This window comes from Amphibalanus amphitrite, unplaced genomic scaffold, assembly GCF_019059575.1.
Source record: "Amphibalanus amphitrite isolate SeventyFive unplaced genomic scaffold, NRLGWU_Aamphi_draft 000012F_arrow, whole genome shotgun sequence".
Lineage (NCBI taxonomy): Eukaryota > Metazoa > Arthropoda > Thecostraca > Balanomorpha > Balanidae > Amphibalanus > Amphibalanus amphitrite.
Window position 1 is genome coordinate 194,569 of NW_024881508.1, and position 15,682 is coordinate 210,250.

The window sequence follows — 15,682 nt, forward strand, 5'->3', positions numbered from 1 at the left end:
CGACAATAACTTTTGACTAAAAAAAAGCCACGACATTTCTATTGCCAGAATCGTGTTCCTCTTACCGAGACGCGTCGAATGAACTATAATTTGACCTTGAAAGGTCAACTTAAAAATTTGACCTAAGGTCAAGGTCATGACCTGACCGGAAAAGGTCATGTTGCATATCATTCGATGCGTCTCAACAAGACAAACACAATGAGGCCATCCCCAGCGTCCTATCTCTTTCCAATCGAGAGTTATTGGCAAAAATCTGTTTATAACCTCAAATGACCTCGGATGACCTTTCTAGAGGCTATCAGCAAAAAAGACACCATGGTCGTCTCGGGTGGTCCAAATCATTGTGATTCTGAAATATTTGGACTGTTCCTATGCGTACACACGGATCTAGAGGCATTTTCATTTTTCTCCATTGACTTATAATGGTAAGGTCACGCCACTGGCCTGACCTTAGGTCACGGATATAAAAAATCCGAGATATACAAATTATAGGCGCCCATACCATCATGCAATCCACCAAGTTTCAAACCTTTCTGACAAACACTGCAGGCTGGAGAGGATTGCAAACTTTTTTTTTGGGCTTGGTCAGTTAACTTGACCTGGTGACCTGACCTGACATGACCTGGGGTTAAAAATTTCACACATTGTCCAAAATTGATGTACCAAAAGCTACCCCAAGCGGCGCGGCGCTACGCGCCGCGATTTTTTATACACACGCAAAAAACGAGACAGGGTGGTAACATATGCCCACCCCCCCACTGGGGCGAAGGTTAAATAAGGTGTAGAGTGCCTCAAGCTCAGAATATTTTTGCGCTGAAGCACATGGATCATTCAAGTGTTTCATACATGTTTATATAAATGGAATACCTCACTCCAGGACATAATCCTGGAAGAGACGTTAGATGAGCTCATTCAGAAACAAAACCAGCCTCATAATCCTTGTAAGAAATAGATGTCAAGGTGAGGGGAAAATACAACGAAAAGATTGGAGCATCTGGTGCATGCATTTAACAAATCTCATTAAAGTAATCTTCTGACAATTGAGCTTTATTTCTCTTTCCAAGATAATGGGAGCAGAGCATATTCCTACCTCACATTCATTGGTGGGAGGCCACTGAAGTACGCGCTGATCAATGCAGAACAATAGAGGATTTCCGACCTTCAGAATATTATCCTTAATCGCTCCCCCTCCTCCCCCTTCCCCGCCTGTCACTACGCCTCACCCTGGCCTGAAACCAGCTTACAGCTCTTATGTAATGGTTACCTATAAGACGGCAGCAGCGAACCTAAGCAGTGCCCACCTAAAGAGATACCGATACAACGTTGATTTCAGTCCAATGGAGAAGAAAAGTGGTTGCATGGAGTGACTTTAAAAAGCAAAACGCCCGTCAGTGGCGGAGTCAAAGCATAAACCTACATGATCATTGATCAATCAGCATAGGCCATTAAAAGAAAAATGCAATGTTTGAGAGGAACACTTTCCGGTACAGCGCCAGTGCCCCTGGAGCTTAATAAGTCTGACGCATCGATATGCAATCCATATGGATAAAATTATAGAATGCTATAGTGATGCAATGCAGTTTGAGGTCACGCATCAAATGACATGTGATGTAATCTCACTTTCAACTGCAATCTGACAAACGATCCAGTTAGCGGTTAGGAGGAAAATATACTGAACCGACTTCTGTTCTGGTCCTGTGACCTCAGCTGTGCGTATCTTTGTCCTGTTTAATCTTTATAAGCATTCACTTGGCCTCTATACGCTATCGAACGATTCGATATAAAGAAACGCTGATCATAGCGTATATGTTCCTAACTGTTTATGAATTCCTCCTAACATTCTAAGCAAAAACCAGTGACATCTAAACACATACTGCTTCACCGTTCAAGGGACATAAACATTCATATTCCAGGGAATGTAACGGAGTCTTGTCAAACGTTGAAACGGACTCCATCAGGAGCATCGACAATGGCTGACAGGCATCGGAATCGGGCCACAGAGTGAGAATTAAGGACCAAACGAATGTCGCCGGACCACATGACTGGCCGTGTATCGGTTCAAAAGCTGGACAATCTAAGGGATTCCGGACGGCGGAAAGGGTTGTGAGGTTTCCGGTCGGGTGGAAAAGTTTACGGGAAGCCGTTGGCTAGGAAGCTGGGCGGTACAAGATGACGAAGAAAGCTGGGCTTGCAGAAGCGAATGAAAAATTGGGAGTGTCCTGAAGGCTCATAAAGCTGTACCGTTGCAGAAACGCTAGAAAAGCTGCAGGTACAGATGTCAGCGGCTGTCTGATTGTCACTCACCAATTAATCGACCACGCGTCGACTGGATCGGCGATTGACAGCCACCCAGTGTTGCTTATCTCTCCACCTTTTGCACGATTATTCAGTCAGCAAATATCCTGGCGAACCATCACGTTGCCGTGAGATGGTCTCCTCAATACGCTGCTTCCAAAGGACAGTATCACTGTCCACAATCACTGTCCACAATCACTGCCGATAATCACCATCCACAAGCGCACCACTCCACTGTCCACTGTTCCAGTCCACCGGAGGGGCTGTCGCGCGCTCCAGTCCACCGTACCGACTGGTCGTCCACCGTACGCGCGACTGTGCCGGCGGTGCCAGGACGACCCCGAGCCGCCCGCAGCGCGGCGACCACACGCGGCAGGCTGCACCACGCGGCCGTCGAGGCGACCTCGCGGGGCGGATTGAGCCGAACCACTGACGGACACGGCAGATGAGTGAGTGGGCCGGCCGCCGGCAGACAGGAAGCCGCTCCGACAGCCCGTCCGGCACCCGCCGCCGATTAAGACGTCGTGATGGTGGAGGAGGTATGGATAGGAGAGTTGGCCGGTACCGGTAACTAGCAGAACATGGATGAGTCTGGAACCGAAACTGATACTGGAATAGGCATTACGGTTTGAAGGGAAACCAGATATAGGAACAGGTAGTAACTGGAGCTGATAGACAGGATTTGTAACTCAGAAACCGGGCCTATACTCCGAGAACGGGTTTGGGCTGGAGTTTGGGCTTAGCTCAGACCAAGGCGGGGCTAAGGAGGCGATTCAGCTGAGGGACAGGTCCTTGGTACAGAAACTGGGCTGGGCAGACCCCTCTGAGTATTATCTCAGAGACGACCGAAGTCCGGCCACCAAATTCACCCACTGGAGAGCGAGACCCGGCCAGTGTTCATCCACGGAAACAGGGACAAGCCACCGTGTTCACCCGACGTACAGCAGGCCGGTAAACGTACTCTCGGAGGGAAGGTTTGTCCAGTCCATGCATGACACCCGACCAGCTGATAAAGCAGCCTATTTGAAACAAGACGAAGCAAACACAGAACAATCATGCCAGTAACGCAACTCAAAACCAATAACTGCTCGATGTAAACAATATTGTGCGCATTGCTTTGTTCAATCACTCGCACTGGAGGCCACGGCCGAAGAGAGAAAAATAAAGAAAGCTTCTGCCCCCGAAAGTCTTGCTGACGTCAGCAATGTTTTTCTCACCGAACCGTTGGTTCCGCGAAACAGACTACGGGAACGAGGCTCAAAGATGACGAATCCTGATCGCAGCCTCACATAGCAGCAACTTACATAATAATTTGCACGCTCGCTCTACAGCCTTGGCCCAGAATACACGCTTCCATCTGTTCCCATCCCCGGTCAGAGTTAAGCTCCCTTGTTCTGATTTTTCTTATATCAGACTCAAAATCAACGAGGTTATGGTCATCATCGGCGGAATTTCCAACTGGAATTTCTAAAAGCAAATTAACACGAATAGGAAGAAGGAAAAAGGAGCCACATGGAAACGACATTAAACCTCTGAGATTGGTACCTGTGAACACTTTTGCTAGAAGCAAGCATTGCATAACATAATCATGCCTCAATGCTACCTTGGCTTAAAAAACATCATCATTTTATGAAGATTGAACTGAACATCTCCAACCACATTAACTACTTACACCACTTAAAAAAAACATATCAAAGACAGCGCAGTTAATTAACAAGTTTGATTACGTAGTATAACCTGGCTTACAGCCTGGCTCGGGAAGGGCTTAAACAGCGAAATTAGTTAATTCTTATTTACTTGAGAAAAAAAAACATCTTAAGCAAAGTAAAACTGATTGCCGCATACGTAAAAACCGAAGATTTGTGTTCTGTTAGAAAAACAAACCCGAGAAGTCAGATGCATGTGAGGTTGTCCAGACAAAATGCTGTAACCGGTTGTAGCCACCCCGCCCCCTATTCATCAAATCAAAGAAAAGGTCGAAAGAATAAACCAGTTTCCAACTGGACAGAGTGGACAGTCTCGGGGGTTTCCACGTCACTCTCTGCCGGAGGGCGGGTGACCGACCCTTTCAGAGCAGAGGTCCGCTCTCGGCTCTGGTAGTCCGCCACCTCTCTCAGTCTGCTCTTAGGATTTAGACTGAGGCAGCCACCGCTCTCAGCCAGCCCGCACAGTACCGGGGCTCGAGTGTCCGCCCCGTATTCCGCTCGGCACGGGCCGGGCCGGGAAGCGGGTCGAAATTGCCTCCATCGGCCGCTCTCCTGTGCCGTGCTGGAGGCCAGCGCCGGGGACGGCCCGCGCCGGGAGGCCGCCGCCTTTGTAATCGACACAGAGGCCCAGGCGGTAGTGGCGGTGACAATGACGCTCTATAGCCCAGGGCTACTACCAGTCACATGTCCGCGATGAAGCCAGTGCAGTGAGGTCGACGGTGTCGGACAGGCGTCCGGCGCCCCTCCTCGCCCGGCCGTGGCCGAGGGTTGACTGGAGGGGAGGGAGGTCCCAAGGTTACCACAGCCGGTCCCACCTGCCAAGGTCGCCGGCACCGACCGGCTGTTGGTCTGCAACACGGCTGCACTGCAGCAGACAGGACCGGGCTGTCCCCTCCCCTCCGAGCTGCTACAGCCAGCAACTGCTCAGCGCTCAGCTCAGTTCGACAGTTCCTGGGTACGGTCATAACGGTCGTCCTCCGAGCCAGCACATCAGCACAATCATTAATTCCCCATCTGTAAGTGTGTCAATGTCGAGAAAAGCGTGACTACATCTACCATCATACAGTCCTATCTGAAGGCTGCAGCACATGTGCGGAAAAAACTACCGGCGGACTCTCCACGAGGAAGCGTTCTGCGCGGCTAATGCGGCGATGACACTGATACATGGTTCGATCTCCCGCATTGAGTGCGACAGTGACCCTCGGCAGGGATTGTGGCAGCGGGGAGCGGTAAGGTCTCCATTCCTGGAACACAGCGGAACCAGCGGACATAGGGTGCAGATCAAATCGACGGACAAGCTCGCCTTAATAACAGTGGATTTAAATGTTAAGGTCAGATAAACTGCGTAGAAAAAAAAACTGCTGAAGCGATTAGGCTCAGGAGGTTTTATCTGCGTACCGATGTAGGTAACGCTTCCTCTCAGACCCTCCCGGATATCTTCAGTCATCCTTAATTCATCCTCAAATTAATCAGGTTCCATCGTGCTGGATTGCGTAACCTATTATAAAACATGAAACCGGTAGGTACCATGGATGTAATTATATGTACCTATGTCTGATACAATACCTGACATAAGAGTTTGAGAAAAGCACGATGCTCCTCAGCGGTCAATATTCCCAGCCACATACTAAATATAGGTAATCAAGAATACCGAACTCAACACCCGTACGTACTTCCCCGTGCTCTCCTCTCTCACACCCATTTAATCAAAACTACCGCGTGGGAAGCCGCGTAGAGCGCCATAGGCCTTCACCGTGTCTGGGGGACAGGCGGCTACCATCCACCCCTGCGGCGCACAGTGCCGCTCCCCGCCGGTTTAATTGGCCGTTATCGCGATCCCCCAGTCTGGGCTCCGCGGAGTCGGCCCCGGCAATGGCCAATCCCACGGTATCTAATCCGGCGGATGGCGAACGATTCCAGGGCGGAGAGGTAACAGCCAGAGGCGCTTTCCATAGATATTAGCAAATGTATGTAGTGCTACACGTGGCAGTGGAAAGAGTAAGACTGGTCGCGTACGTAGATAATTTAGTTATATTTTCAACCCGATGTCCGGAATAATTAAGCAGTATATCGCAAAAATGATCAAGCAATGAAGCAAAATGAATAGAAGGACTAATTGCGTATCGATGGCGCGGTGGAAAGTTTCGCCATCAATTCGTGCATAATGGTTTCGAGTTTCGCCATGTCTTGTCCGGAGAAATGGAGGGGGAATAATTACGTATGAATGCGGCTCACTCACTGAACTCTATGATGGGCTCACTGTTGCAGATGGCGCAGTGCGCTGCTGTAGGTGGCAGCACCTACCTGCCGGTGGGAGCCAGAGTGGCCATCACTAATTACCCTGGATGGTGTCGGCAATTAGGGCCAGGGTGGCAGCACCTACCTGCCGGTGGGAGCCAGAGTGGCCGCTGTGGTCCGGACCGTTGTCGACACCGTTCACTCGTGGAGTCGCTGCATCCCTCGGCTCAGTTCTGCAACAGCGAGGTTCCGACTGAGACAAGTGAAAAATGGACACGTGAAACCCAATACACAGTGAATATTGTGCATACGATATCCTTACCATATCGTGACTTATGATATGCCAACAGTAGCTCATTGCCAATAAATGGTTTAATTTCATTTTGAAACCCAACAGACAATTGAATTAAAGAAGAAAATATCAAGTATCAAAGGAAAATATTTCCAATAAATGCTGAAATTGATGGATGCAAGATATGGAAGGGTGTAAAGCATGTTAAAGGGACCCTCCCACCTTGAAAAAAGGTTATGAATTGGCATGAAAGTGATGTCGCTCGGTTCAGAAAGAGCGAAAACGAATATCTACCAAATTTCACCGAAAAATATTCACCGGTTTTCAAGATATTAGACTTTTACTTTTGTTTACTTTTTGGGATCTCCGCTGTTCCTAGCGACTTTATTTGGAAGCAAGTTTGGCAGCTGAAAGTGCGGCACTTGTTGCGCGCAAAGCAGCATATACCACCGCGTGCTACAAAACGTTTTAGTCAAACATTTAAAAATCGTTATATATCTGCGTTGACGTCATACATTCAGAGGGGTATTCCAATGCATTAGCCCCTCTGAATCAAAATGCTGCAATTTTGAAATTCAATATTTCCGATTTAGGGCATTTCTCGATGTTGTGAGTGCCGAAACCGGTAATTGTGAGCCAGGGACCCCATTTTGGCTATCTCAACTCAAATCTAATGTTAAGGTGGGAGGGTCCCTTTAATATGCATGGACCTGGGAAAATGAAAACAACAGTTAGGTATCAAAGGACAATACACTGAAAGGAACAACAGTTGTGATATTTAAAAAAAAAAGATTTCACACCCTTCCCTTCTAAACCAATTTGGCTTGGGCTGACCTTATGACCCCCTTAGAATGCTTACCCTGTCCTTATTCTGACCTTATCCTATTCTTTTCATTGATTTTGACCATAATCGTTATATTTTGGCTGGGTTCTTTTCAAATTTACCCTCACCCCTTCTAGTATCTGTTTTTCCAAGGATGTTTCCAAAGCTGAAGGATGTTTTTCCAAGGATGTCCACTTTCATCCTGGCTACATCAGTACATCATTCTGGTGTATATTGACAAATCCCACCATTTACATTTCATAGCTGTTAGCATCCAACCTGCTGGCATGTACTTGCAATATTGGGGATGGTAAAACAATGCTGCAAATGATTGAACAGTAAACTAACTGCTTACATTTACCACAGCAAACTTTGAAGGCATATCAATGATCATTGGGTTAGGGTGCTAGTGCACATGCGCACATACAGCAGGCCCTTCCACATCTCGAGAACGGCTAGGCCATTGTGCTCAAATTTGATACAGTTGGGGACCAGTTAGTAGGATGACCTGCAAAAGTCAGTTTGGATCCAGTTTGCATGTGCTCGCATGCAAGGTGCCGCTTCCAGAGCTCTGGAACCGCTGGGCTGATTGCACCCAAAGTTGGCACACCTCCAGCGACCAGCTAGTACAGCGCCATGCAGAAGCCCTCTTGCCCTTCCACACATGAAGGGCTCACTTGCTCGCTCACTTGACCTTTGCCAAATTATCAACTTATCAGTTTAGGGGTAACAGATCAAGATGTCGATGATTGAGTCCTTTACAACATCATATAATAACAGTAATGAAAATAAAGACTTCAGCTTTAGCTGCCACACTTATACTCCTCACTAGAAAACAATACTGAAAACATACACCTACACAGTAACAACCTTAGTTCAGGATTGTGATCTACTATCTTGGTCTTGAAACAATGCCTGACGGCTGACAACAAACTTTGGCTTATTCAAAGAAGCTAATTAACAGATGGCCAGGCACAAAATGTGCCTTGAGGTACATTATTTGATAAAATAATTCTTAAAAAGTGTATCCTGATACTACATAACTACAAAACGGGATAATTCGTTCCAAATGGCCAGAAGGTACAAAATAATAACAAAGAACCTGCTTCGGCGAAAGCAACGCACTTTGGTTACGTTATAAGTGGAAGAGCTGAGCTTTGTTCGCTTGTAAAAAGGTATGAATAAGAAAACCAACATTTCTTGGTTAAATAAAGCACAAAATACATTCCTTCATTACCTTAGCTAAAAAATTGTTGATGATTTTCACCACCCACCCGTTTAGCCCCACCGCATTTAGCACCACTCGATCGCGGATCAAGGCCAAGCAAATGCGATCTGTTAAAACACTGCTCTTTTTCATTATACCGCACGAGTTCACCAATTACAATTCCCAGCAGTGCATAATGAAGCGAAATCACCTTTTTGATTTAGAGAAACTTTTTGGGGGTTTGCCCTCGCCCCTCCCTTCCCTGTATCCGACTATCTGTCTAGATCCTATCGACCTATCTCGATGACTTACCTACCAATCCAATAGCGTATCTACCTGCCTACCTACCTATGCTGCTCCAGCTCCTGTGACTCGTGTCACGTGTGACAAAGCTTAGGCGTTTTATGACAAATTTTCCAGAAGACGCGGGTTAATTAGATCAGCGGGCTAGCCCGCAAGCTATACCTACCCATACCTACTGACGAAATGGAGAACAATTTCGGGTAGGAGCCTACATACGCGTAGTATGTATGTAGGTATGTATGTATGTATGTATGTATGTATGTAGTATGTATGTATGTATACGCGCTGACCGACCGTCGACTACGGACCATTGAGGTTGATGGCTTTTTCACCTTTTCTAGGTATATTATCCGAAAAATGGCTTATTCGCTTTTGGTAAATACAAGCGAAAAGTAACGTGATTCTTTTTCTATGCCAGAGTAACGTCGTATTCGGTGATGACTGAGCGACAGAGAGAATCCCCCCCCCCCGCCGGCAATCACACGTTCACGCCAATCATGAGATATCTCGCCAGCTTTTCAGCCCCGCGTTAGCCTCCGACCGCCGACGTCCCAAAACAGGCATTTGAGGGCCGACGTCGGCTTCAGATGGGCCAAAGTATGGACCAAAGCCTACATCCGAGGGATCTGTCCTATGGATGCTATTGAGTGCCGCATGCCGCCACTGAGGGCCCAAGCCGACTTCAAGCAGCCCATACCGGTCTCTGATGGTCCATTCGTCTCAAAGGACCCATCCAGCCTTTGAGGTTGTCACTCGGATTATATATTAGGGGCTCAGCTCAGTTCAAGGTGTAAGACATTTCCGGTCCGATTAGCGACTCTTTCCAGGCCGGCTGGCGACTCACGAGACCTGTGAAAGGGTGGGGGTGGGAGCAATGAGCACTCTCGATTAGTCTCTCGAATAATTAGGTAAGTGAAGAATTGCCCGTCACGGTCAAAATCAGTTTGTTACAGTTCAAAGTTACAGCATGACTGCATATTATTATCCCTGATATGATTGTCGCATGCGGAATTTTATGTCATATCCCGTGAGCGACTCCTCACCCATCGTGCGTGGCCGTCGGCGGGCCTCGGCCGCCGACGGTCCTCCCGACGCAGTCCCGAGAGGAGTGCGGGGCAGTGCGGGGCGCGCGGGCGGCCGGGACGGCGGCGGCGCCCGGTGTCTGCCGGTGACTGACGGCCGGCAGCTCCGCTGTGTGGGCACTGTGTGTGGTGGCCGACTGCCAGCACCCTGCCGCCGTTCCAGCCACCGGTGCCGAGCCGCTCCAGTGCAGACCGACTGGACGACACGGCCTGGCGCCCGCCGCCATGACGCCCGATCAGCTGGAGGAACTCGTCGAGGACATCTACGGTAAGGCGCCGCCGGGGAGGGCCGCGGGGCGGTGACGGGTGATGGAGGGCTGGTTGTGACACTGACGTCCAGCCACTGACGTTATGGAAGGTCGGATTATCGTCATCGCCAGCAGGTGACACGGGATACGGACTGTCACAATGTATTTGACATGTAACCGAGTGATACGAGACCCTGTATTATAACTCGTATTCAAATGTGTACATTATGTTTTCGATTTTCATCGACGTCTGAAGGAACGGTCACCATCAATAATTAAGATCCTATCAATACCAGAAAGTCTCCGAATTATCTTCTAAGCGCCAAGCGGTACGGCTTTTCGGCAGCCAGCTTTGCGCTCTGGCACATGAAGCCCTCTCCTAAACCTTCTATCGGGGAGCACGAAAGTGACGTGCCGAATCGATTCCCATGATTCCTTGTCGTTAAAAAAGTTGTACGGTGTAATGCTTGCTAAATGTTGCATTCCTCCTTCAATTTAGATATTATTCTGATGTCCATGATGCACGATTTGACGCAGCGAGAGCTTATGTGCAAGGATCGGTTTCCGATCCGCGGGCGACCGCACCTTCCGGTCGCGCTGTCGCTTCCTTTTAACTCCCCCCAGCCATCGCTATACCTACCGTCTACCACGGACGTCCGTCCGTCCTCCGTCCCGAGCGGAACCGGGTCCGCTGGAGACGGAACGTTTTTCCCGAACTGGAGCCAGAGCCGCCGGGACATTGTAGGTACTCGGGGCTGGAGCCGGACTACTCACAGGAGAGAAACGTCGAGTGGAGCCGTCCAGGTCCAAAGGTCGCTATCACGGCCCCCACCCGTGATACGGAGTGTTGAAAGTATGGACTTAAAAGGTCTTTTACATTAAACTTGAGTTATTATCGTCAGTCTACGTGTGGAGTTGAGTTAGATGGCGAGTATTGAAATGCTAGAGGGAAGCAGATGTCGATAGTGAAAGAGGAGAACAGCTATTTATTTATACCTCCGATCTGTTTTGATGGTCTCCCGATAGTTAATGGTCAACAAATGTCATCAGTTTATCATCTGGATGGGTCGCCAGCGATGCCAACTGATAAAACGGTTGAGGTGGGCGAAACCTAGTGATATTATTGACGTCCACGGTACACGGAATATTTTCCTTTTCCGTTGCGCTACTCCATAACATTATTATTTTATTTATTTACTTGTTCTGCCTATACAAACTGCAGTTTTAAAGGCAGCAGCTAATCGTCGAGTACTTATTTTAATAATGCAGGAGTGACTCATCTTTGATAAGCCGGTAACGTACAATACGTGACACGAAATCCCATTATGCATATTTTACTCAGAATCTGTCATCCGTTCGGTGCGTTGGGCGTTCACTTAAAACCGCATGTGGTAATGTATGTATATTGCATGAAACACAGAGGTTATAGAAATATGCATGGTGATGGACACACAACATGAGACATGCCTACATGAGTGATGAGATCGATGGAAAGTGCTCATCGAAGACTTTTAGCGTCCTTAACGCCTAGCCGCAAGTGTCAAACTTCACGAAACTTTATCGAAATGAATGGTCTTCCGTCTCCATCTTCTGCTATTCCGCATAGATGCAAAACGATTTAATGTAGGTATCTAACTTATCACGCTATACCGTTTACAACACTATCAGTAATACCTATACATAGGTGACCCCAAGGGTTTCGTCATATTACCTATCTCTTGCAATAACACGTGTAAAAATAATGTGCATGTGTTCAACATTGCCGTTTCTCCATGTTCACATATAGGTGCCCCAATCCCTCATGCAGCAGCGCCGCTGCCACGATCCGTGAGATGGGATTAATATGATTACGCATTAGTATAAGCCAAAGAAGTCGGAATCAGCTCCATTGCTTGATGTACTCGTAACGTTATCCTTCAGCTCGAATCGCCACTGTTGCGCAATAACTTTTTCCGCGCCCATCACACAAATACCCGAGATATTGCTATCTTGACTTCGCAGCACATAAAATCCGCACCATCGGCCTTATTCTGGCTGCTGCCCGTTGGTTTCTGCTGGTTCGGTGGTCGCCTGTCCGTCTCCCTGTGGCGGTGCGGGCTGTGCTTTCGTCTCCTGTGGCGGTGTGGGCTCTGTCTCCGTCTCCTGTTGTGCCGGTGCGGACTCGGTCTGCGGCGCCGTGGCTGACCCCTGGCGCAGCTGAGTCACGGAGTTACCCTGCAGCCCCACGCCGACCAGCTCCTCGCTTATCTCCCACAGCCGCGCCGCATCCTCATCGTTACGCGCGCGCGCAGACGGCTGCTTCTCCTTGCAGTCGGAGTAGTAGCGACCGCTCAGAGTGGCCAGCTCGGGTGCCAGCGCGCAGTAGAGGGTCGTCTGAGCGCCCTGCTCGGGCGTCTTGAACATGGGCTGCAGCAGCCGGTCGAAGCAGCCCTGGTGGCGCCACAGGTCTGTGCGGACGATGCCCGGGTGAACGGCGTACGTGGTCACTCGGGTGCCCAGCAGGCGCCGCGCCAGCTCGCGCGTGAAGAGCACGTTGGCCAGCTTGCTCTGGTAGTAGGCCTTCCAATCGCCATACCCGCGCTTCAGCATTAGGTCGTCGAAGTGCATCTTGCCACGCGTGTGCGCCTGTGATGAGAGGTTGACGATGCGTGACGGCGCCGAGCTCACCAGACGCTCCAGCAGGAGCAGTGTCAACAGAAAGTGGCCCAGGTGGTTGACGCCCAGCTGCATCTCAAAGCCTTCCTTCGTCTCGGCTCGAGGGCACGCCATCACACCGGCGTTGTTGATGAGCAGGTTGATCTTATCGGCCTGCGCAAGCACCTCTTGCGCGAAGTCTCGCACCGACTGCAGCGAGGCCAGGTCCAGCTGAAGGACGATCAGCGCTCCGGCGGCCTCCTGCTCGCCGGCCGTCGACTCGACGATCTCGGAGCGCGCCTCCTCGCCGCGCTCGACGCTGCGCACGCCGATGATGACCCTGGCACCGCGCCGGTACAGGTGGCGAGCCGTCTCCTTCCCGACGCCCGTGTTGGCGCCCGTGATGACGGCCGTGGTTCCTTCCAGGCGCGCCTCAGACGGGTACACCGCATGACGAGGCATGGTGCCTTGTTACCTAACTCACACGAAGAGACAATGCGAATCTTCACACCTCAGGTGTCCTAATACCACGAGCGGATCACCAGGTCGCACCAGAGACACGGCTCCGATCACTGCCGGCCGTCGAGTGGCAGACAAAAGTAGCCGGATCGGCACGCGGCCCTTGGGTCACCCGGTCGATAGCGTTCCCAGCACACTGCACCCCGAGCACGCCGAGCGGTCGTGGTGACCCGCCGCGGGCGCTATTTATCAATGCATGGCCCGCAGTCTGCGCCGCCGCTGACCAATCAGCGATCGGCGCGGTCATGGTGACGTCAGAGCCAGTGCACGAGCACCGGGTCAGCGCCCGTCCAGTCCAACATACCGCTCGAGCGGTACCAGTTTCCCAATCAATATTCCATGTCGTCACGGGAATAACAAGGCTCCTCCGGTCCAGTTGGTCCTTCCCCTGGTATGTGTTAGGTTGAGATGGGAAACACGCTTCATATGTTGCGCAATGAGTTCGTAATCTTACCGCAATGCATTGACGTACTGGATGAATTGCATTGTTCCTGCTAATCGCGACTCGTGAACTAAGACCATTATGAATCCGACAAAGGCAAAATAAAGCACGCAAAACACTCCTAAGCGTTAAGAAGGCGTTGCTATGTGCAGTTAGTTTCGGAGGTTTGCTGGAATTGATGAATTTAAGTGTTTTCGTGACATATTGCAGTTGCAGTTACGAGACCCGTTCTATCAGTCTGCTAAATGAATTTAGCTACATTCTAATTGAATTATTTAAATACCGACTGCATGCAATAAAGGTACAGGCAGTAAAAACTGGTAATGTCATTTAAGTGGAAAATCAGGCATAATACATAGAGTCCCATTAACGTCCAGGGCTAATCATAATGCGTCGAAGCAGTTCATTAGCCATGCTATTACTCAAACCTCGAATACAACAAAGAATCCTCTGTCTTTCCATAAGTAAAACTGACTGAAGTCCATGGCAAGGAACAAAGAACAAATTATGCTACTGATAGCCAGTGTCCCACTGGGAAGTGGGATCTCCAGTGAACAAGCCCAGTGTCACGCCGGGATGGTAATATCCCTGCCATAATGCCTATCACCTGAACGAAGGTAAGAAAGACGGGAGGTACGAAAGACGGTAAGAATTTCCTGAGCGAAGGAAGGCAGCAAATGGTGATCGAAGGCTCCATAAGACCGTTGCTAGTAAAATTGTAAAATCACGCAATGGCCGATAACGCCCGGCGCCGCTCGGGCACAGGTGGTGGGCTGCGCAGCGAGTAATGCGGTACAGCATACATTTCAGGCGAAACTGCCACTGCCATCTAGCGGCCGATTCTACGCACACACACTGCTTTATCCCGGGGTAAAGCGGTTTCGTGGGCTAACGCCGGACGTTTCGTGAAACATGGCGAGTCGTCGACTGCCGATTGGTTTCGTTATTCGTGCTGAGGTCTGAGGTCCGAGTCGGGATAAATGAAGATAACGGAATCTAACTGCATTCGGATATCAAGTCACGTAAGCAATCATTACCGATCATTTTTGGACTTGTCAGACGGTCAAGCATAAGATAGCAAGGACCGATGCAGCATAGCGCGTATCTAATGATATACCATAATGCATATTACATAGGCGGAAAGGCGGTCTCGGACGCTACGCGGGGAGCGGGACATATCCGAGGTCTGAAGGCTGGAAAGTCGGCGCCGAACCATTTTACTGCATCTCAAAGTGTATTTTACTGTAAATAAAGTGTGAGGGGAAAAAAGTATCCCAAAAAGTAGGTAGGTAGGTACTTCAAAAAAATCGTCGTATTTGCGATTCCTTACGCTTCACTGAGCAATTCAACGCAAACTTTTCCTTGAAAAAGTTGCTAAGTTTTCATTCTCATCGGGGAAAATGACAAAATTTCATCGCTTTCGGGCGCTGTGAGCGCACCTGCCAATGGCACATTACACATTGCACAACTTCACAGAAGCCACACTTCGGTTAGATCTAGTTTTTGCGTCGCTGCATTGCTGAGATCACGTGCTGGGTAGGTCTCGGTTCCAGTGAGGACGGCAGGCGGCTGGCGGCCCGGCACATTGCCACGTGGGCAAACAATCGTCTCGTAAGTCGTAACAGTCGTCTGGGGAACAGGTGGGCGCGGGCCTCGTCGGCTGCGCCAGGCGGCGTGAGGCTCGTCAAGTGGGGGGGGGGGGGGGGGGGGAGGGGAGCCAGCCGGCTATCAAATGTCACCGTTTTACCTACCGGACGGTATCAAATTGTATCTAGTTATATAGTCAGGGATGGGTAACCGGCTACCGTGCCGCTAATTGCCGACATACATAGACAGCGCTGGCTGGAGTGGCACCTGTTGCCGTCTGATGTCACACCGCCGCTCGTCAGCGTC

At 49.7% G+C, this 15,682-nt stretch overlaps 3 protein-coding genes across 3 annotated transcripts in view; 1 reads left to right on the forward strand and 2 right to left on the reverse strand.

Annotated features, from left to right (window-relative positions):
• The window catches only part of LOC122382675 (protein gustavus-like), a 62,672-nt gene extending 56,349 nt beyond the window's left edge, over positions 1-6,323 (reverse strand). Inside the window, exon 1 of the mRNA XM_043368367.1 lies at positions 6,306-6,323. The gene's annotated coding sequence lies outside the window, so the exon portion shown is untranslated. The remainder of the gene's footprint in view (positions 1-6,305) is intronic.
• Positions 6,324-9,981: 3,658 nt separating this feature from the next.
• The window catches only part of LOC122382700 (N-alpha-acetyltransferase 25, NatB auxiliary subunit-like), a 28,422-nt gene continuing 22,721 nt past the window's right edge, over positions 9,982-15,682 (forward strand). The window contains exon 1 of the mRNA XM_043368390.1: positions 9,982-10,214. The gene's annotated coding sequence lies outside the window, so the exon portion shown is untranslated. The remainder of the gene's footprint in view (positions 10,215-15,682) is intronic.
• On the reverse strand, positions 11,536-14,104 carry LOC122382715 (retinol dehydrogenase 12-like). Its single transcript, XM_043368401.1, has one exon. It carries the CDS (start codon positions 13,288-13,290, stop codon positions 12,220-12,222), a length of 1,071 nt encoding a protein of 356 aa, XP_043224336.1. The 5' UTR covers positions 13,291-14,104; the 3' UTR covers positions 11,536-12,219.

Excerpts from the sequence above, each read along its gene's own strand:
- LOC122382715 (XM_043368401.1), bottom strand. The coding sequence starts at position 13,290 with ATGCCTCGTCATGCGGTGTACCCGTCTGAGGCGCGCCTGGAAGGAACC.